This window comes from Malaclemys terrapin, chromosome 15 (assembly GCF_027887155.1).
Source record: "Malaclemys terrapin pileata isolate rMalTer1 chromosome 15, rMalTer1.hap1, whole genome shotgun sequence".
In the NCBI taxonomy this organism is placed as follows: Eukaryota; Metazoa; Chordata; order Testudines; family Emydidae; genus Malaclemys; species Malaclemys terrapin.
This window is the reverse complement of record NC_071519.1, coordinates 1,568,194-1,588,539: the sequence shown is the minus strand read 5'-3', so window position 1 is coordinate 1,588,539 and position 20,346 is coordinate 1,568,194. Positions and strand designations below refer to the sequence as shown.

Below are 20,346 nucleotides of genomic sequence, written 5' to 3'. Positions count from 1 at the left end.
CGGTAACGCTCTGCAGCAGCGTCTCGCAGATCTACAGGATAAACAGTCCCTGGGAGAAACGCCTTCAGTGGGTCAGACCCCGAAGGGTCACCTGCGCCTCGGGCCTCCAGCCTGCTTCACCTGGTGAGCTCTGCCCTGCGAGAGCCGTGTCCGCTCTGCAGGGACCCAGGCGCCCAGCCGCCTTTCCAGAACAGAACAGAGCAGGGTTTATTACTGATGTTAGCGGAGAGAAGCGCAGGTTCGGTCACTCCATGTCTTGGCCACGCCATCTTGGTTCTCTCACTCTGTCCCAGGTGAGACCTGTCTCTCTCCAAAGGCTATCTGTATCCTAGCCTCACGGCGGAGCCCCCTGCCGAGTTCACATCTTCCGCTTGAGTGCGGAATTTCTTCTTGTTAGGTTCTTGCCAGCTCCTCCCTTGATCTGCCCCAGAGAGTTAGGAGGGAGACACCTCCTATCTCCAGCAACTTTTTAGCCCTTTGGCACCCACTGGCCAGCAATCCTCAGTCAAGTCAGGCACTGCCCTGCAGAGCAATCATAGACGCATGCCTGGAAATGCCCGCTGAGTTAAAATGCGTGACTTTATTTGCTGGAGTGGACAAAAGGGAAGTGAAAGTGCTGGCCCCATCTTTCCAGGACCGAGCGACCTCAGCCAGCCATGGCGCCAGCTGGGACCGGGCTACCAAAGCACGCTCTGTGTTTACTTCTGCTTTGCTGTAACAAAATGTGCAGGGCTCAGATCCCTACCACCTCACCCTGTGCTGGTGGAATTGAGTGCAGGTAGGCTGCACCCCACGGGGGCTTTGCCCCTCGGGCAGTGTGTGGGGCTGGCTGATGGCCACCTTGCCGGAGAAGCGAGCAGCGAAGGGAGACGGAACAGAGGGTGGCTTCCTCAGGGAAGTGCTGGGGACGGACACCAGGGGGTTGGCAGCAAGCGGCAGACTGCGGGTGACCCTAGGCGACACGCAGGTTAACCCCCGGCCTGGAGCAGCTGACTTTGAACTGGTGTGTGATCATGTTCATCTCACACACCCAGGGCGCCAGCCCCAAGCAGCAAGGTTGGGAAGGTGAGGGGGGACCAGATGTGGTCTGGAGTTGGGAGCAAGGAAGCCACAGGGCCCATCTACACTAGCCCAGCAGGTGCTGTGACTAGAGCTACTTCCAAAGAGCTGTGTCCCCAGAATCTCCTTGTTGGGCTGGAGGGGTGAGACATGGGGCTGAGATGCAGCTGCCTCTGGGGTGGGATGTGGGGGGGGGGGGGAGAGCTGGTCATACAGGGATCCCTCACATAGTGCCGAGATGCGTCCGTGTCTGGGGTGGAGTTTATACAGGGAGCCCTCGCCCGCTGCTGACATGCGTCTGTGTCTGGGGTGCGGCGTCCCTCCCCCGTACCAGCAGTATTTCTGAGTCCAGCTCTGTAGTGGTGCCTGCAGCTACTTGGGACAGAAGGCGGTGGGTAAAAGTCAAGTGATTTCCCCAGGGTAACTCTGGCCCTGGGACAAGGTGCTAGGGGGTGCTGTGCTGTGGGGCGGGGGGCTCCCATCCAGACATCACACTTGCCCGCATGGCTACCTCATTGTGCGTCGGTACCCCGGCGGGTGAGGGCAGGGCCGGGTCCCGGCTACGGGTCCGGCTGCAGGGGGAAGGGGTCGTCGGGCACCTGGTTGAAATGCCCCATGAGGAAAATGCCGAGGGTGCCGATAGTGAAGAGCAGGATGGCGGCACAGAAGCATAGCTTGTCAATCACCTTCCCAATCAGCACCCAGTTCTCCATCTCCTGCGCGGCAGAGAGAGGGGTGTCAGGACGCCTAGGTCCCCTGCGCTTGGAGAGGGGGGGAGAGGAGAGACGGGGCCTGGGAGCCAGGACTCTTGGGTTCTCTCCCCAGCTCTGGGAGGAGAGTGGGGGCTGGTGGGTCAGAGCAGGGGAGGCTGGGAGCCAGGACTCCTGGGTTCTCTCCCCAGCTCTGGGAGAGGAGTGGGGGCTGGTGGGTCAGAGCAGGGGGGCTGGGAGCCAGGACTCCTGGGTTCTCTCCCTGGCTCTGGGAGAGGAGTGGGGGCTGGTGGGTTAGAGCAGGGGGTGCTGGGAGCCAGGACTCCTGGGTTCTCTCCTTGGCTCTGGGAGAGGAGTGGGGGCTGGTGGAATAGATTAAGAGTCAGAATAGGAGCTAGGACCCATGGATTTTCCCCTGTTGGGGGCTCCAGCCCCAATCCGCCCCCCAGGTCTTGGGGCAGGCTGGTGTGGGACTCACCGCGCTGCTAGCATTCTGCTCTCTCGTGGTCTCTGTGATGAAGTTGCAGGCCTCCACGCACGCCCGGATCTCGGGGGCTGCGCTGGCCAGGTTCTTGTACAAGGTGCTGGTGACGCCAACGTCCACCCTGTCTGCAGAGAGAGGGGGCGGGGCAGAGTCAGGGACCCAGGAGTCCTGGCTCTGAGGATTAACACTAACACGTTCCCCTGGCAGTGGGGTGTGGGTAGCCAGCATGCGGGGGTGGGGGAGGTTTCTCACCACAGGCGGGGGTCCTGTTGAGCCCATGGCGCTGGCCCTGCCGCTCAAAGAGAATCTCGCTGCGTGGCTTCTTGAGGATGTACTCCTCGGCTTTGAGCATGATGGCGAAGGAGCTGCGCCGCCGGGCAGGGGGCGCAGCCCAGGGGTCCCCCGTGGGCTCCAGGGCTGAGCCCAGGTACCGTGGCAGCACCTCGAGGAACACCTGGGGGGGGGGGGGCGAAGAGATATAGAACTGGAAGGGACCTCGTGAGGTCTCTAGACCTGTTCCCTGCACTCGTGGCAGGACTAAGTATTATCTAGACCAGCCCTTACAGATATTTGTCCAACTGGATCTTAAAAATCCCCAACGATGGAGATTCTACAATCTCCCTGGGCAATTTCTTCCAGTGCTTAGCCCCCCGAAAGGAAGTTTTCCTAATGTCCAACCTAAACCGCCCTGGCTGCAATTTAAGCCCATTGCTTCTTCCCCTGTCCTCAGAGGTTAAGGAGAACAATTTTTCTCCCTCTTCCTTGTTAACAACCTTTTATGTACTTGAAAACTGTGATCATGTCCCCTCTCAGTCTTCTCTTCTCCAGACTAAACAAACCCACGTTTTTCAATCTTCCCCCATCGCTCATGTTTTCTAGACCTTTAATCATTTTTTGTTGCTCTTCTCTGGACTCTCTCCAATTTGTCCACATCTTTCCTGAAATGTGGGGCCCAGAACTGGACACAATACTCCACTTGAGGCCTAATCAGCGCCGAGTAGAGCAGAAGAATTACTTCTCGTGTCTTGCTTACAACACTCCTGCTAATACATCCCAGAATGTTGTTTGCTTTTTTTGCAACAGCGTCACACTGTTGACTCGCATTTAGCTTGTGGTCCACTATGACCCCCCGAGATCCCTTTCCACAGTACTCCTTCCTAGACAGTTATTTCCCATTTTGTATGTGTGCAACTGATTGTTCCCTCCTAGGTGGAGAACTTTGCATTTGTGCTTATTGAATTTCATCTTATTTACTTCAGACCATTTCTCCGGTTTGTCCAGATCATTTTGAATTTTAATCCTATCCTTCAAAGCACTTGTAACCCCTCCCATCTTGGTATCGTCCACAAACTTTATAAGTGCCCTCTCTAGGCCATTATCTAAATCATTGATGAAGATATTGAACAGAACCAGACCCAGAACCGATCTCTGTGGGACTCCACTCGTTATGCCCTTCCAGCATGACTGTGAACCACCGATAACTACTCTCTGGGGATAGTTTTCCAACCAGTTTTGTGCCCACCTTATAGCAGCTCCATCTAGGTTGTATTTCCCTAGTTTGTTTATGAGAAAGTCATGCGAGACAGTATCAAAAGCCTTACTAAAGTCAAGATATACCACATCTACCGCTTCCCCCCAGCCACAAGCCTTGTTATCATGTCAAAGAAAGCTAATCGGGTTGGTTTGACACGATTTGTTCCTGACACATCCATGCTGACTGTTATCACCTTATTATCTTCTAGGTTATTATCTGTCCCATTCAATTACGTCGTGTAATGGCAGACAGCTAAAAGGAGACAAGTTTTTAAAGAGCTTATATACCAAAGCTAGAAGTCTAAATAATAAAATGGGTGAACTAGAGTGCCTCATATTAAATGAGGATATTGATATAACAGGCATCACAGAAACTTGGTGGAATGAGGATAATCAATGGGATACAGTAATATCAGGATACAAAACAGAAGGACAGAACAGGTCCTGGTGGGGTAGTGGCATTATATGTGAAAGAAAGCGTAGAATCAAATGAAGTAAAAATCATCAATGAATCTAACTGTACCATAAAATCTCTATGGATAGAAATTCCATGCTCTAATAAGAAGAATATAGCGGCAGGAATATATTACTGACCACCTGACCAGGATGGTGATAGTGACTGTGAAATGCTCAGGGAGATTAGAGATGCTATTAAAATAAAAAAACCTCAATAATAATAATAATAATAATGGGGGATTTCAATTATCCTCATATTGACTGGGTAAATGTCACCTCAGGGCGGGATGCAGAGATAAAGTTTCTTGACACCTTATATGACGGCTTCTTGGAGCTGCTGGTCCTGGCACCCACCAGAGGAGAGGCGATTCTGGATTTAGTCCTAAGTGGAGCACAGGACCTGGTCCAAGAGGTGAATGTAGCTGGACTGCTTGGTAATAGTGACCATAACATCCCTGTGGCAGGAAAAACACCCCAGCATCCAGACACTGGAGCATTTAATTTCAGAAAGGGGAACTCCACAAAAATGAGGAGGTTAGTTAAACAGAAATTAAAAGGTACAGCGCCAAAAGTTAAATCTCTGCAAGCTGCGTGGAAACTTTTTAAAGACACCATAATAGAGGCTCAACTGAAATGTATGCCCCAAATTAAAAAACATAGTAGGAAAACCAAAAAAGAGCCACCGTGGCTAAACAATAAAGTAAAAGAAGCCGTGAGAGGCAAAAAGGCATCCTTTAAAAAGTGGAAGTTAAATCCTAGTGAGGAAAACATAAAGGAGCATAAACTCTGGCAATGAAGTGTAAAAATACAATTAGGAAGGCCAAAAAATAATTTGAGAAACAGTTAGCCAAAGACTCAAAAAGTAATAGCAATTTTTTTTTTTTTTTTTTTTTTTTTTTGAGTACATCAGAAGCAGGAAATCTGCTAAACAACCAGTGGGGCCACTGGATGATGGAGGTGCCAAAGGAGCACTCAAGGACAATAAGGCCATTGCGGAGAAACCAGGGCCGGCTCCAGGCACCAGCTTGGCAAGCAGTGCCGGAGAGGGGCGGCAGGTCCAGCTATTCGGCGGACGGTCCCTCACTCCTGCTAGGAGCGAAGGACCTTCCGCCAAATTGCCACCGCAGATCGCGATCAAGGGTTTTTTGGTTTTTGTTTGGCTGCTTGGGGCGGCCAAAACCCTGGAGCCGGCTCTGGGAGAAACTAAATGAATTCTTTGCATCGGTCTTCACGGCTGAGGATGTGAGGGAGATTCCCAAACCTGAGCCATTCTTTTTAGGTGACAGATCGGAGGAACAGTCCCAGATTGAGGTATCATTAGAGGAGGTTTAGGAACAAATTGATAAATTAAACAGCAATAAGTCACCAGGACCAGATGGTATCACCCAAGAGTTCTGAAGGAACTCAAATGTGAAATTGCAGAACTACTAACTGTCGTCTGTAACCTATCATTTAAATCAGCCGCTGGGCCAGATGACTGGAGAATAGCTAATGTGATGCCAATTTTTAAAAAGGGCTCTAGAGGTGATCCCAGCAATTACAGGCCAGTAAGCCTGACTTCAGTACCGAGCAAACTGGCTGAAACAATAATAAAGAACAATATTGTCAGACACAGAGATGAACATAACTTGTTGGGGAAGAGTCAACATGGTTTTAGTAAAGGGAAATCATGCCTCACCAATCTACTAGAATTTTTTGAGGTGGTCATCAAGCATGTGGACAAGCATGTGGGATCCAGTGGATATAGTGTACTAAGATATTCAGAAAGCCTTTGACGAGGTCCATCACCAAAGACTCTTAAGCAAAGTCAGCTGTCATGGGATAAGAGGTCCTCTCATGGATTGGTAACTGGTTAAACGATAGGAAACAAAGCATAGGAATAAATGGTCAGTTCTGAGAATGGAGAGAGGTAAATCGTGGTGTCCCCCAGGGGTCTGTACTGGGACCAGTCCTATTCAACTTATTCATAAACAATCTGGAAAAAGGGGTAAACAGTGAGATGGCAAAATTTGCAGATGATACAAAACTACTCAAGATAGTTAAGTCCCAGGCAGACTGCGAAGAATTACAAAAGGATCTCTCAAAACTGGGTGACTGGGCAACAAAATGGCAGATGAAATTCAATGTTGATAAATGCAAAATAATGCACATGGGAAAATATAATCCCAACTACATGTATAAAATGAGGGGTCTAAATTAGCTGTTGCCACTCAAAAAAGATCTTGGCGTCATTGTGGAGAGTTCTCTGCAAACATTCACTCAATGTGCGGCGGCAGCCAAAAAAGCGAACAGGATGTTGGGAATCATTAAGAAAGGGATAGAGAATCAGACAGAAAATATCATGTTGCCTCTATAAATCCATGGTACGCCAACATCTTGAATACTGCGTGCTGATGTGGTCGCTCCATCTCAAAAAAGATAGATTGGAATTGGAAAAGGTTCAGAAAAGGGCAACAAAAATGATGAGGGGTCTGGAATGGCTTCTGTATGAGGAGAGATTAATCAGACTGCGACTTTTCAGCTTGGAAAAGAGATGGCTAAGGGGCGATATGATTGAGGTGTATAAAACAATGATTGGTGTGAAGAAAGTAGATCAGGAAGTGTTGTTTACTACTTCTCATAACAAGAACTAGGAGTCACCAAATGAAATTAATAGGCAGCAGGTTTAAAACAACAGGAAGTATTTCTTCACACAACGCACTGTTAACCTGTGCAACTCCTCGCCAGAGGATGTTGCGAAGGCCAAGACTATACCAGGGTTCAACGAAGACCTAAATACGTTCATGGAGGATAGGTCAATCAATGGCTATTAGCAGGATGGGCAGGGATGGTGTCCCTGGCCTCTGTTTGCCAGAAGCTGGGAATGGGTGACAGGGGATCGATCACTTGATGATTCCCTGTTCTGTTCATTCCCTCTGGGGCACCTGGCACTGGCCACCCTCGGTAGACAGGACACTGGGTTAGATGGACTCTTGGTCTGACCCAGTAGGGGCATTCTTATGTTCTTATGTTAGGTGTTTGCAAATTGGTTGCTTAATTATTTGCTCCATTATCTTTCTGGGTACAGAAGTTAAGCTGACCGGTCTGTAATTCCCTGGGTTGTCCTTATTTCCCTTTTTAGAGATGGGCACTAGATTTGCCCTTTTCCAGTCCTCTGGAATCTCTCCCATCTTCCATGACTTTTCAAAGATAATCGCTAATAGCTCAGATGTCTCCTCAGTCAGCTCCTTGAGTATTCTAGGATGCATTTCATCAGGCCCTGGTGATTTGAAGACATCTAACTTGTCTAACTAATTTTTGACTTGTTCTTTCCCTATTTTAGCCTCTGATCCTACCTCATTTTCACTGGCATTCACTATGTTAGACGTCCAGTCGCCACCAACCTTCTTGGTGAAAACCGAAACAAAGACGTCATTAAGCACCTCTGCCATTTCCACATTTTCTGTTATTGTCTTTCCCCCCTCATTGAGTAACGGGCCTACCCTCTCCTTTGTCTTCCTCTTGCTTTTAATGTATTTGTAGAATGTTTTCTTGTTTCCTTTTATGTCCCTAGCTAGTTTGATCTTGTTATGTGCCTTGGCCTTTCTAATTTTGTCCCTACATACCTGTGTTATTTATTTATATTCATCCTTTGTAATTTGGCTGAGTTTTCACTTTTTGCAGGACTGTTTTTCGAGTTTTAGATCATTGAAGATCCCCTGGTTAAGCCATACTTGCCATACTTCCTATCTTTCCTATGCAGTGGGATTTTCCTCTTGTGCCCTTAATGACGTCTCTTTGAAAAACTGCCAACTGAAAACTTCAACTGTTTTTCCCCATAGACTTGCTTCCCATGGGATCTTACCTACCAACTCCCCGAGTTTGCTAACGTCTGCCTTCTTGAAATCCATGGTCTTCATTTTGCTGTTCTCCCTCCAACCATTCCATAGCATCATGAACTCTATTATTTCACGATCGCTTTCACCCAAGCTGCCTTCCGCTTTCAAATTCTCAACCACTTCCTCCCTATTTGTCAAAATCAAATCTAGACCAGCCTCTCCCCTATTAGCTTTCTCCACCTTCTGAAATAAAAAATCATCTCCGATACATTCCGAGAACTTGTTGGATAATCTGTGCTCTGCTGTGTTATTTTCCCAACAGATGTCTGGGGAGTTGAAGTCCCCCATCACCACCAAGTTCTGTGGTTTGGATCATTTTATTAGTTTAAAAAAAAGCCTCATCCACCTCGTCTTCCTGGTTAGGGGTCTGTAGTAGACCCCGACCATGACATCACCCTTGTTTTTTACCCCTTTCATCCTTACCCAGAGACTTTCAACAAGTCTGTCTCCTATTTCCAGCTCAACCTCAGTCCAAGTGTACGCATTTTTAATATATAAGGCGGCAACACCTCCCTTTTCCCCTGCCTGTCCCTGAGCAAGCTGTACCCATCTGTACCGATATTCCAGTTGTGCGTATTATCTCACCAAGTCTCCGTGACGCCAACTAGGTCATAGTTGTGTTTATTGACTAGCATTTCGTGTTCTTCCTGCTTATTCCCTATCCTTCTCACATTAGTCTACAGACATCTAAGATACTGGATCTAAGGGTCCGGGCTTAGCCCTTGGACTCTTGCCTGCCCTAAGCCCCCACTCCCCCAGCCAGGATCGGTTCTCTCCCCAATCCCTATTCCCCCTTTGGTTGGTTCTTGGTTCTCCAATTTCCCTTCAAGACTGGTGCCCCTCACCCCACATTCCCCCTGGCACTGATCCCCAGTTCTCCAGCCCCACTGCCCCCGAGCACTCCCTCCACCCCCAGCCCCCTGGCACTTCCCCCCCAGATCCCCCTCATCTCCCCACTGTGCTCTGCCCCCGACGCTCACATGTTTGAGTTGCTCAGACATGCAGTGGGTGTTCGGCGTTCGCAGGGAAACATTCAGCACAATGACACAATTCATCACGATCAGCGTCGCCACCCCCATGACAAACATCAGGTACCTGCCGGGGAGAGATCTCGGGAGTCCTGGCTCCTAGCCTCCCCTGCTCTAACCCACCAGCCCCCACACCCCTCCCAGAACCGGGGAGAGAACCCAGGAGTCCTGGCTCCCAGCCTCCCCTGCTCTAACCCACCAGCCCCCACACCCCTCCCAGAGCCGGGGAGAGAACCCAGGAGTCCTGGCTCCCAGCCCCCCCTGCTCTAACCCACCAGCCCCACTCCCCTCCCAGAGCCAGGGAGAGATCTCGGGAGTCCTGGTTCCCAGGGAAGCGGGATGGGGGGTGTCACTCACTTGCCGATGAGGGGGACGCTGAGCGAGGTCTCTGGGATTTTTTGGGCGATGAGGAAGAGGAAGACAGTCTGAGCCAGCAGCACTGAGATGGAGAGGGTGCATTTCTGGCCACCGGCTGCCAGAGGCAGAGAACAGGGGTGACATGGAGCCGTTTGGCTTCCCTCCGATATCCTGCTATGTCCCCTCCTGCCCAGGGCCTGGGGCTTTCTGCCCTGGGGCCCCCCAGAGAGGGGCCACCAGGAGAGATTGGGGTTCATGCCACTATCGTTTGCTCCTAGTGCCAGCAAATGTGTCCCCCACATGGGTGTGGTAGGGAGCACCTCTCCTTGTCCTGTGGCCGGGCGGGGCGGGTGGGGCGTCCCTGTGGCCAGGAGGGGCGTCCCGGTGGCTGACCGGGCTGGGCGGGGTTTCCCGTGGCCAGGTGGGGTGTCCCTGTGGCCAGGAGGGGCGTCCCCGTGGCTGACCGGGCCGGGCAGGATTTCCCTGTGGCCGGGTGGGGCGTCCCTGTGGCCAGGAGGGGCGTCCCGGTGGCTGACCGGGCGGGGTTTCCCGTGGCTGGGTGGGGCGGGTGGGGCGTCCCAGTGGCTGACCGGGCTGGGCGGGGTTTCCCGTGGGTGGGTGGGGCGGGTGGGGCGTCCCAGTGGCTGACCGGGCTGGGCGGGGTTTCCCGTGGCCGGGTGGGGCGTCCCGGTGGCTGACCGGGCGGGGCAGGGTTTCCCGTGGCTGGGCGGGGCGGGTGGGACATCCCCGTGGCTGACCGGGCTGGGCGGGGTTTCCCGTGGCCGGGCAGGGCGGGTGGGGCGTCCCCGTGGCCAGGAGGGGCGTCCCGGTGGCTGACCGGGCTGGGCGGGGTTTCCCGTGGCCGGGCTCACCTTGGGCGGGCAGGAAGTAGACCAGCACGACGAGGGAGGAGATGAGCACGCAGGGCACGATGATGTTGATGATGTAGAAGAGGGGCTTGCGCTGGATGATGAGCGAGAAGCGGATCTCCTGGAAGCCGAGCGCCTCCCGGCCCAGCTCCGGGTGCAGCACCTTCCAGGCCGGCCGGTGCCGGATCGCCCACTCCCCGTTCTCTGCAGGGTGGGAGGCAGTGGGTGCTGTGGGGAGCACCCCCCTGCCCTTCGGGGAGACCCCCACTGGGGGGAACCTGGCAGACATTTGCCCCTGGGAGGAGCTGTGGGAGACACCCCCTGCCCCCTTGGGGGTCTGTTCGGGGGGGGCTGGCAGACACCCTCTTTCCCACCCCCCCATACCTGTGAAGGCGGCGGGGTCTATATCGATCTCGTCAAAGGGGCGGGACGTCTCCTCATTGATTGAGAGCTGCAGTTCAACCTCGTTAGCGCTGTACGTCTGGGACCTGTGGCCACATGGGGGGTCAGCAGGGGGCGCCCTCTCCTTAGGGTCAGCCCTGGCACTGGGTGAGGGGTCCCTGAGTAAACAGCCGCCCCGCCCCAGAGGTGGCTGCATCTCAGCGCTAGGCGAGGGGTCCCCGGGTAACCGGCTGCCCCGCCCCAGAGGTGGCTGCATCTCAGCGCAGGGCGAGGGGTCCCTGGATAACCGGCCGCCCCGCCCCAGAGGTGGCTGCATCTCAGCGCTAGGCGAGGGGTCCCCGGGTAACCAGCTGCCCCGCCCCAGAGGTGGCTGCATCTCAGCGCAGGGCGAGGGGTCCCCGGGTAACCGGCTGCCCCGCCCCAGAGGTGGCTGCATCTCAGCGCAGGGCGAGGGGTCCCTGGATAACCGGCCGCCCCGCCCCAGAGGTGGCTGCATCTCAGCGCTAGGCGAGGGGTCCCCGGGTAACCGGCTGCCGCGCCCCAGAGGTGGCTGCATCTCAGCGCAGGGCGAGGGGTCCCCGGGTAACCGGCTGCCCCGCCCCAGAGGTGGCTGCATCTCAGCGCAGGGCGAGGGGTCCCTGGATAACCGGCCGCCCCGCCCCAGAGGTGGCTGCATCTCAGCGCTAGGCGAGGGGTCCCCGGGGAACCGGCCGCCCCCCCCAGAGGTGGCTGCATCTCAGCGCCGGGCGAGGGGTCCCCAGGGAACCGGCCGCCCCGCCCCAGAGGTGGGCGCGTCTCAGCGCCGGGCGAGGGGTCACTGGGGAACCGGCCGCCCCGCCCCAGAGGTGGCTGCATCTCTGCGCCGGGCGAGGGGTCCCCGGGGAACCGGCCGCCCCGCCCCAGAGGTGGCTGCATCTCAGCGCTAGGCGAGGGGTCTCTGGGTAACCAGCCGCCCCCCCCAGAGGTGGCTGCGTCTCAGCGCCGGGCGAGGGGTCCCTGGGTCACCAGCCGCCCCCCCCAGAGGTGGCTGCGTCTCAGCGCCGGGCGAGGGGTCCCTGGGTAACCGGCCGCCCCGCCCCAGAGGTGGGCGCATCTCAGCGCCGGGCGAGGGGTCCCTGGGGAACCAGCCGCCCCCCCCAGAGGTGGGCGCATCTCACTCACTGGAAGACAAGGGAGCAGTTCTGCCAGTCGAAGGGGAAGTAGGTGACTTCGATGGCACAGGTGCTGCGGTAGATGGCGGGGGGCAGCCAGTACATGGCTCCCCCAGGGTACACCAGCACGTTCGCGTAGTAGGCGATCTCAAACTGCCCGTCGATGCTGGGGGGGGAGGTGAGAAGGGAAAGGGGGCGTCAGCAAGTCCCTGCAGCCCAGACACTTCCCACGCAGCCTGGAAAACAACATCCCTGTGCCCAATAAACAAAACCACCACATCCCTTGGTGCCCATGAGACACCCTTGTATATTGATACACCAAAGCCCGTGCACCCCAAAAGATCGGCACCCACCCCAACCTGCCCTGTGGCCTGAAGCCTTCATCTCAGTGGACTTTTGGGGGTGTCCCCGGAAAGACTTTTCTGTGGCCGGGCCGGCTTTTGGGATACCCTGAAAGGGGTGGACTGGGATGCCTGAGGTTGAACCACTGAAGCAGGGACAGACCGAAAATGGGGCGGGAACGTCAGGGAGGGGGACAACCAGCTGCACCTCTGCCGACATAACCCAATCGCAAAAAAGGCGTAGTCTGACTTTAACTCAAATCGGCAGAACATGTCTAAATCCATCTAGTCCAGCCCCCTACACAGAAGCAGGACAAAGTATTATCTTCTAGACCATCCGCCACAGGTGTTGGTCCAACCTGTTCTTAAAAACCTCCAACGATGGAGACGTCACGACCTCCCCAGGTCATTTGTTCCAGCCTTTAACCACTTTTTCCTAATGTCCAACCTAAACAAAATCATTTAAGAAGATATTGAACAGAACCGGACCCAGGACAGATTCCTGGGGGGACCCTGCTCATTATGCCCTTCCAGCTTGACTGTGAACCGCTGATAACTACTCTCTGGGAATGGTTTTCCAACCAGTTGTGTGCCCACCGCCTCGTCACAGATGGCTCAGACCTCTTCAGCCCATTTCTTGAGTATCCCAGGATGAGTTTTGTCAGACCCTGCCAACTTGGAGACATCGGACTTGTCTAATTAATTTTTAACTTGTTCTGCCCTTATGTTAGCCTCAGATCCTTCCCCCTTTACACCGACGTTCACTATGCTAGTCGGCCGGTCACCGCTAACTGTTTGGTGAAAACCGAAACAAAAAAGGCATTTAACACATCGGCCACTGCTGCGGTTTTTTTTATCATTATCTTTCCCTCCTCAATGAGTAACAGGCCTACCCTGTCCTTGGTCTTCATTGAATCATAAAAGATTAGGGTTGGAAGAGACCTCAGGAGGTATCTAGTCCAACCCCCTGCTCAAAGCAGGGCCAACACCAACTAAATCATCCCAGCCAGGGCTTTGTCAAGCCGGGCCTTAAAAACCTCTAAAGAAGGAGATTCCACCACCTCCCTAGGGAACCCATTCCAGTACTTCACCAACCTCCCAGTGAAATAGTGTTTCCTAATATCCAACCTGGACCTCCCCCACTGCAACTTGAGACCATTGCTCCTTGTTCTGTCATCTGCTACCACTGAGAACAGCCGAGCTCCATCCTCTTTGGAACCCCCTTTCAGGTAGTTGAAAGCAGCTATCAAATCCCCCCTCACTCTTCTCTTCTGCAGACTAAATAACCCCAGTTCCCTCAGCCTCTCCTCATAAGTCATGTGCTCCAGACCCCTAATCATTTTTGTTGCCCTCCAGTGGACTCATTCCAATTTTTCCACATCCTTCTTGTAGTGTGGGGCCCAAAACTGGACACAGTATTCCAGATGAGGCCTCACCAATGCCGAATAAAGGGGAATGATCACGTCCCTCGATCTGCTGGCAATGCCCCTACTTATACAGCCCAGAATGCTGTTAGCCTTCTTGGCAACAAGGGCACACTGTCGACTTGTATCCAGCTTCTCGTCCACTGTAACCCCTAGGTCCTTTTCTGCAGAACTGCTACCTAGCCATTTGGTCCCTAGTCTGTAGCAGTGCATGGGATTCTTCCGTCCTAAGTGCAGGAAGTCATAGACTCATAGACTGATGGAAAACCTGTCGTATGAAAAGAGATTAGAGGAGCTTGGGTTGTTTAGTCTGACAAAACGAAGGCTGAGGGGGGATATGATTGCTCTCTTTAAATATATCAGAGGGATAAATACAAGGGAGGGAGAGGAATTATTCCAGCTTAGTACTAATGTGGACACGAGAACGAATGGATACAAACTGGCCGTGGGGAAGTTCAGGCTTGAAATTAGACGAAGGTTTCTAACCATCAGAGGGGTGAAATATTGGAACGGCCTTCCGAGGGAAACGGTGCGGGCGACGGACCTGTCTGGTTTTAAGATTAAGTTGGATAAGTTTATGGAGGGAATGGTTTAATGGTAAAACATAGTAGCCGAGGAAAACCAAGCAATGGTACGTAAATAGCATAATGGCAAACAAGGGTCAGGCTAGAGACTCTTGCCTATATGCTCGGGGTATTACTGATCGCCATATTTGGGGTCGGGAAGGAATTTTCCTCCAGGGTAGATTGGCTGAGCCTCTGGAGGTTTTTCGCCTTCCTCCGCAGCGTGGGGCGGGGATCACTAGCAGGAGGGTCTCTGCCGATTGAAGTCACTAAAACACAGGATTGGGGACTTCAACGGCGGAGTCCAGGGAAGGGTCTTGTGGCCTGCAGCATGCAGGGGGTCAGACAGGATGATCATAATGGTCCCTTCTGACCTTAAAGTCTATGAGTCTATGAGTTTCTGCTTTTTGTAGGACTCTTTTTTGAGTTACGCCCCACGGTCTGGGCCAAGACAGGGCTGGGGTCATGTACGATGAACCAATCTATTCCAGAGCCCAGTTGATTAAGTGGAAGGAATCCAAACGAATTTGCCACCACCGCCAATGATGGGATGAATTCCACGGAGGTGGATGCAGGGAAGTGGGGCTGAAGAGTCCTCAGCCATGGGACAGCTACGTAACCGGTATCTCCCGCAACACAGCAGCAAAGAGAGACTGGAACACGTCCGTGGCACATGATCCACTTGCAGAGACGGTTCTGCTTGACTTTCGGTGTGGCCGTGGGGATCGTACTAGCAGCCGCAGCGAAGGAAGTGGATGGAAAGCGACAGAGCTGAGGAAGCGGCTGCCTGAGCTATTCGACAAGCTGCAACCGAAAGAATGGCAAAGCATGGCACCAGCCCAGATACCAGGCCTGGGAATCTGGCCACATCGGCCGGGGGGTCACCTGAAAGCAGGAAGTAACCAGCCAAGGATGGAGGCTGACCGCTTTGCACCCAGAAAGTGGCCTCGTCTCAACTCATTTGGGAATCGCAGCGAGAGCGTCGAATGAAAGCAGCGGCCGCTGGCACAAGCAATCGGTAGCCAAACTGCCGGTAGCACCAGGCCCGAGCTGTGGGGATCCAGGGTCCGGTCCCTGGCCCCTCTCTAGCTTAGAGGGCTCTCGAAGCCGGACCCAAAGGAGCCCCACGCCGGGTGGCTGATGCCAGGGAGCGGGACATGGGCTCGGCGGCACCTGCAGAACAAAGGTGTGGTTGCCAAGTGGGCTCTGGCTCCGGGCAGCAGCCGGGTGGAGGTTTGGGGGCTCGCGGTGGGGATGGGGGGCCCTCGGAGCACCCGAGCCAGGCTGCAGGCCTGCCCTGGAGCGGCGGGACTGGCCCAGACGGCGTTTCTGTGGACTGTCCGGGTAGCCGGCGAGAGCAGGAGGAAAACAACAGCTCCGGCCAGGCAGATAAATCGGTGTTTTATAACCGGGCAGGGAGGGGAGGGGGGACTTATTATTCGTAAAAGAAACAGAAACACTTTCCGCTCGTCAGGCCGTTCTGCGAATGGTGACTTCAGGCGCGGGCCAAACACACTCAGGCGCCCCTGCGCCAAGACCACCGACCTGTTAGCGAGTGGGGCCAGACGCTGGCTCAGCTCACGATTAACCACTGGTTCTCCGAGTCACGGCCCTGTCCCAGGTTCGAGGAGCTGGAGCTGGGACCGCTGGAGACAGGAGGGCGGACGTTTCCTGGCCCTCTCCCCGAATCTCCCAGGGTCCCCGAGACCCCAAGTCATGCGGCTCCCCCCACAGCCTCCCTCCCCACACAGCCTCGGGGCATCGGCCAGGCCCCCCTCCCAGGTCTCACTTGTTCTCCAGGACGATGTCCGGCAGCCAGACCATGTCGGAGGGGACGCGCAGGGAGCGGATCCCTTTGAACTCACTGTCGCTATAATTCAGCCGATAGTCCACCCATTCCTGGGGGCAGAGAGACGGGGTGAGGCTGGGGGACCCCTTGCACCCCCCGCCACAGAGCTGTGTGTGAGGAGCCCAGGGCTAGGCTGGCAGGGGCTGCGGGTCGGGAGTGAGGGGCACCGGCAGAGCTGGGGGGGGCAGGGCCGGGCTGGCAGGGGCTGCGGGTCGGGAGTGAGGGGCACCGGCAGAGCTGGGGGGGGCAGGGCCGGGCTGGCAGGGGCTGCGGGTCGGGAGTGAGGGGCACCGGCAGAGCTGGGGGGGGGCAGGGCCGGGCTGGCAGGGGCTGCGGGTCGGGAGTGAGGGGCACCGGCAGGGCTGGGGGTGGGCAGGGCCGGGCTAGCAGGGGCTGCGGGTCGGGAGTGAGGGGCACCGGCAGAGCTGGGGGGGGCAGGCTGGGCTGGCTGGGGCTGCGGGTCGGGAGTGAGGGGCACCGGCAGGGCTGGGGGGGGGCAGGGCCGGGCTGGCAGGGGCTGCGGGTCGGGAGTGAGGGGCACCGGCAGAGCTGGGGGGGGCAGGCTGGGCTGGCTGGGGCTGCGGGTCGGGAGTGAGGGGCACCGGCAGAGCTGGGGGGGGCAGGGCTGGGCTGGCAGGGGCTGCGGGTCGGGAGTGAGGGGCACCGGCAGAGCTGGGGGGGGCAGGGCTGGGCTGGCAGGGGCTGCGGGTCGGGAGTGAGGGGCACCGGCAGAGCTGGGGGGGCAGGGCTGGGCTGGCAGGGGCTGCGGGTCGGGAGTGAGGGGCACCGGCAGAGCTGGGGGGGGCAGGGGCTGCGGGTAGGGAGTGAGGGGCACCGGCAGAGCTGGGGGGGGGCAGGGCTGGGCTGGCAGGGGCTGCGGGTCGGGAGTGAGGGGCACCGGCAGGGCTGGGCGGGGGATTGGGCTAGCAGGGGCTGTGGGTTGGGAGTGAGGGGCACCGGCAGAGCTGCGGGGGGGCAGGGCTGGGCTGGCAGGGGCTGTGGGTCGGGAGTGAGGGGCACCGGCAGAGCTGCGGGGGGGCAGGGCTGGGCTGGCAGGGGCTGTGGGTCGGGAGTGAGGGGCACCGGCAGAGCTGGGGGGGGGCAGGGCTGGGCTGGCAGGGGCTGTGGGTCGGGAGTGAGGGGCACCGGCAGAGCTGGGGGGGGGGCAGGGCCGGGCGAGCAGGGGCTGCAGGTCGGGAGTGAGGGGCACCGGCAGGGCTGGGGGGGGCAGGGCCGGTGGCAGGGGCTGCGGGTCGGGAGTGAGGGGCACTGGCAGAGCTGGGGGGGCAGGGCCGGGCCGGCAGGGGTTGCGGGTCGGGAGTGAGAGGCGCCGGCGGAGATGGGGGTCAAGGGATAGTAGCTGCCCCCCTGCAGGACAAGGTCAGTCACCGGAAGTGGGGAGATTAGTGCGGGGGGAGGGAGCAGCTGGGAGCCAGGACTCCTGGGTTCTATCCTCAGCCTCAGGATGTAAGTGCAATGGGGGGGGAGATGGGGGAAGACAGGTGAGCTCAGAGTCGGGGGTCACTTGAGGGTATCAACAAGGAGTCTGGGGGGGCCTGAGTGGGGCCGGAGACCCAGTGGGGGCGAGGGGTTACTCACAAACTTTATCCAGACATTGGTGGTCAAAGTCTCCTCCTTTTCATTCTGCAACAGGATGGAGACGGTCAGCGTGGTTTTGGGGGTGGCAGGGTGGGAGCGAGGGATGTACGCGGGGGTTGCAGGTCGGGTCGGAGGCGGGGGCGGCTGGGCAGGAGCGGGGGGGTAGCGGCCGGGCCAGATGTGGGGGTTGTGGGGGGCGCCAGCTGGGCTGGACGTGGGGGTGGCGGGAGTGGGTTGGGAGTGAGGGGCGCTAGGGCGGGAGTGGGGGGCGGCGGGGCAGGAGCAGGGACAGTGTGGTGGCAGCGGGGGACGCCGGCCAGGCTGGGCACGGCAGAGTGGGAGTGAGGGTTGCTGGGGGCGGGAGCAGGGGGCGGCGGGCGGGCCGGCGGGGTGGGAACGAGGGGCTGCTGGTCAGGAGTGAGGGGCGCTGGCCGGGCCGGGCACAGGGGCGGCGGCGCGGGAGCAGGGGGCGGCAGCTGGGCCGGCGGGGTGGGAACGAGGGGCTGCTGGTCAGGAGTGAGGGGCGCTGGCCGGGCCGGGCACAGGGGCGGTGGCGCGGGAGCAGGGGGCGGGCCGGCGGGGTGGGAACAAGGGGCTGGGGGTCAGGAGTGAGGGGCGCTGGCCGGGCCGGGCCCAGGGGCGGCGGCGTGGGAGCAGGGGGCGGCGGGTGGGCCGGCGGGGTGGGAACGAGGGGCTGTGGGTCGGGAGTGAGGGGCGCTGGCCGGGCCAGGCACAGGGGCGGCGGCGCGGGAGCGGGGGGCGGTGGCCGGACGTGGGGGGCGTCTCACCAGTGAGATGAGGTTGGTCAGCGTGAGCATTATCTGCACGGGCACTGTGTCGTCGGGGCGTAGCACCGGCCGCGTGTTCTTGTCATAGTTGGCGAAGAGTTTCTCGTAGAGCCGCAGCTCCTCGTTCCCACCCGGGGCCCCTTGTGGGGCAGGCAGGGGTCAGACCCGGGGGTGTGGGGAGCAGCTGCCCCCAGCCCTGCCCTCCCACCACCTTTGTGTCCCGCACCCTGCCCCAGTCCTGGTTTAACCCCTCCCGATTATCCCCCCAGCTTGCCCCCCTGTCGGGGACCCAGGGCCTGGCTCCATCAGCCCCCCCCAGATGTCAGGGCCCCCAGAGGGCTGCCCCCCAACTTACCACTGACACCCCCGCACAGCAGGGCGCAGAGCAGCAGCCCCAGGCCCTGCATCGTGGCCGAATCCCCCTCCCGGCCACCGCTGATTAAATAGGGGCAAGTTATTTTGAGGTTGATTCCGGCTTCCGGGGTGGGACGGACACTGGATCTCCCGACCCCCCCATCCACCGGCATCAGGTCACTTTCACTCCCCCCCTCGCTGCACCTGTTCCCCCCATCCCAGGGGCTGACAGGCCAGAGAGCGTGTTAGAGAGAGAGCCCGACCCACCAGCCCCCACTCCCCTCCCAGAGCCGGGGAGAGAACCCAGGAGTCCTGGCTCCCAGCCCCCCCTGCTCTAACCCACCAGCCCCCACTCCCCTCCCAGAGCCGGGGAGAGAACCCAGGAGTCCTGGCTCCCAGCCCCCCCTGCTCTAACCCACTCGTCCCCACTCCCCTCCCAGAGCCGGGGAGAGAACCCAGGAGTCCTGGCTCCCAGCCCCCCCTGCTCTAACCCACCAGCCCCCACTCCCCTCCCAGCGCCGGGGAGAGAACCCAGGAGTCCTGGCTCCCATCCCCCCCTGCTCTAACCCACCAGCCCCCCCTCCCCTCCCAGAGCCAGGGAGAGAACCCAGGAGTCCTGGCTCCCAGCCCCCCCTGCTCTCACTCACCGGCCCCCCTCACTGTTAGACGTTTTCCATCTTGTTTCCAGTCCGAATTCGTCTGGTTCCAACTCCCGGCCCTCGACCGGTTTAGACCTGCCTCTGCTAGTGAAACATCCGCTCCCCGCGTCGGTACTTACAGCCCGGGATCCGTCACCCCTTCGCCGCCTCTTCGTTACGCTGAGCTCCTGGAGTCTCTCACTCGCAGGCAGGGTTTTTAATCCTTCTCCTGGCTCTTCTCTGACCCCTCTCTGATGGACTCACCCTCCGGCCGGAACTGTGGGCAGCGTCTGGGCCCGATCAGTGAAATCGCCTCTCTGCCCCTACGCGAGATTCCCGCTTACGCAGCCCGGGATGGCGTTCACCCTTCTGGTCACAGCGTCTCCCCGGGAGCTCACGTTCCGCTGATTACCCTCCCCGCCCCCCAAATCTGCTTCAGAGTCGCTGCTCCCCAGGAGAGACTCCCCGGCCCGTGTATGGCTGACGCGCCTCGTTCCGTGTTGTGTACGGTGGCATTTAGCCGCATTCAAACCACAGTATTGGGTTGTGATCCACATCGCTCTGAACCGGGGACCCGGCCTTTCCTTCGTTCCCACTCTCCCAATTTTTGGGTCATCTGCAAACTTTATCGGAGTGATTTTATGTGTTCTTGCAGATCACCGGGAAAGCTGTTATGTAGCACCGTTCCCAGACCCGAGCCCGGCCGAAGGCAAGCCGCTCGCTGACGATGCCGCATTTCCAGGTACCTTTGAGAACTATCGGTCACCAGCCTTTCTTTCGGTCAACATGGGCCGTGTTACTTTTCTATCGGGCGAGTGTTTTAATCAAAACGCCCCGCAGTACCATGGGAGTCCATGTCTAAT

At 57.5% G+C, this 20,346-nt stretch overlaps 1 protein-coding gene across 5 annotated transcripts; it reads right to left on the bottom strand.

The window, feature by feature from the left end:
- Positions 1-37: 37 nt before the first annotated feature.
- CHRNE (cholinergic receptor nicotinic epsilon subunit) lies at positions 38-18,930 on the bottom strand. Of its 5 annotated transcripts, XM_054005400.1 has the most exons (12): positions 18,847-18,930; positions 18,492-18,631; positions 17,704-17,748; positions 16,045-16,154; positions 11,938-12,093; positions 10,759-10,862; positions 10,378-10,578; positions 9,506-9,620; positions 9,101-9,215; positions 2,506-2,707; positions 2,248-2,378; positions 38-1,775 (listed from the first exon to the last, which is right to left on the bottom strand). In XM_054005400.1, the coding sequence occupies exons 1-12, from the start codon at positions 18,896-18,898 to the stop codon at positions 1,620-1,622; spliced, it is 1,527 nt and encodes a 508-aa protein (XP_053861375.1). In that variant the 5' UTR covers positions 18,899-18,930; the 3' UTR covers positions 38-1,619. The 5 variants fall into 5 exon arrangements, with proteins under 5 accessions (XP_053861375.1, XP_053861373.1, XP_053861374.1 ...); XM_054005398.1 differs by having other exon boundaries at positions 10,378-10,862; XM_054005399.1 differs by having other exon boundaries at positions 1,659-1,775; positions 2,248-2,374; positions 10,378-10,862.
- Positions 18,931-20,346: the final 1,416 nt, after the last annotated feature.

What these genes read in the sequence shown, in the direction of transcription:
- CHRNE (XM_054005398.1), bottom strand. Translation starts at nt 18,898, where the DNA reads ATGCAGGGCCTGGGGCTGCTGCTCTGCGCCCTGCTGTGCGGGGGTGTC. An exon ending in AGCGTCCCCCTCATCGGCAA is followed by an intron (nt 9,216 to 9,505) that starts GTGAGTGACACC and finishes TCTCCCCGGCAG; the next exon opens with GTACCTGATGTTTGTCATGG. An exon ending in AGCAGAATGCTAGCAGCGCG is followed by an intron (nt 1,776 to 2,247) that starts GTGAGTCCCACA and finishes TCTGCCGCGCAG; the next exon opens with GAGATGGAGAACTGGGTGCT.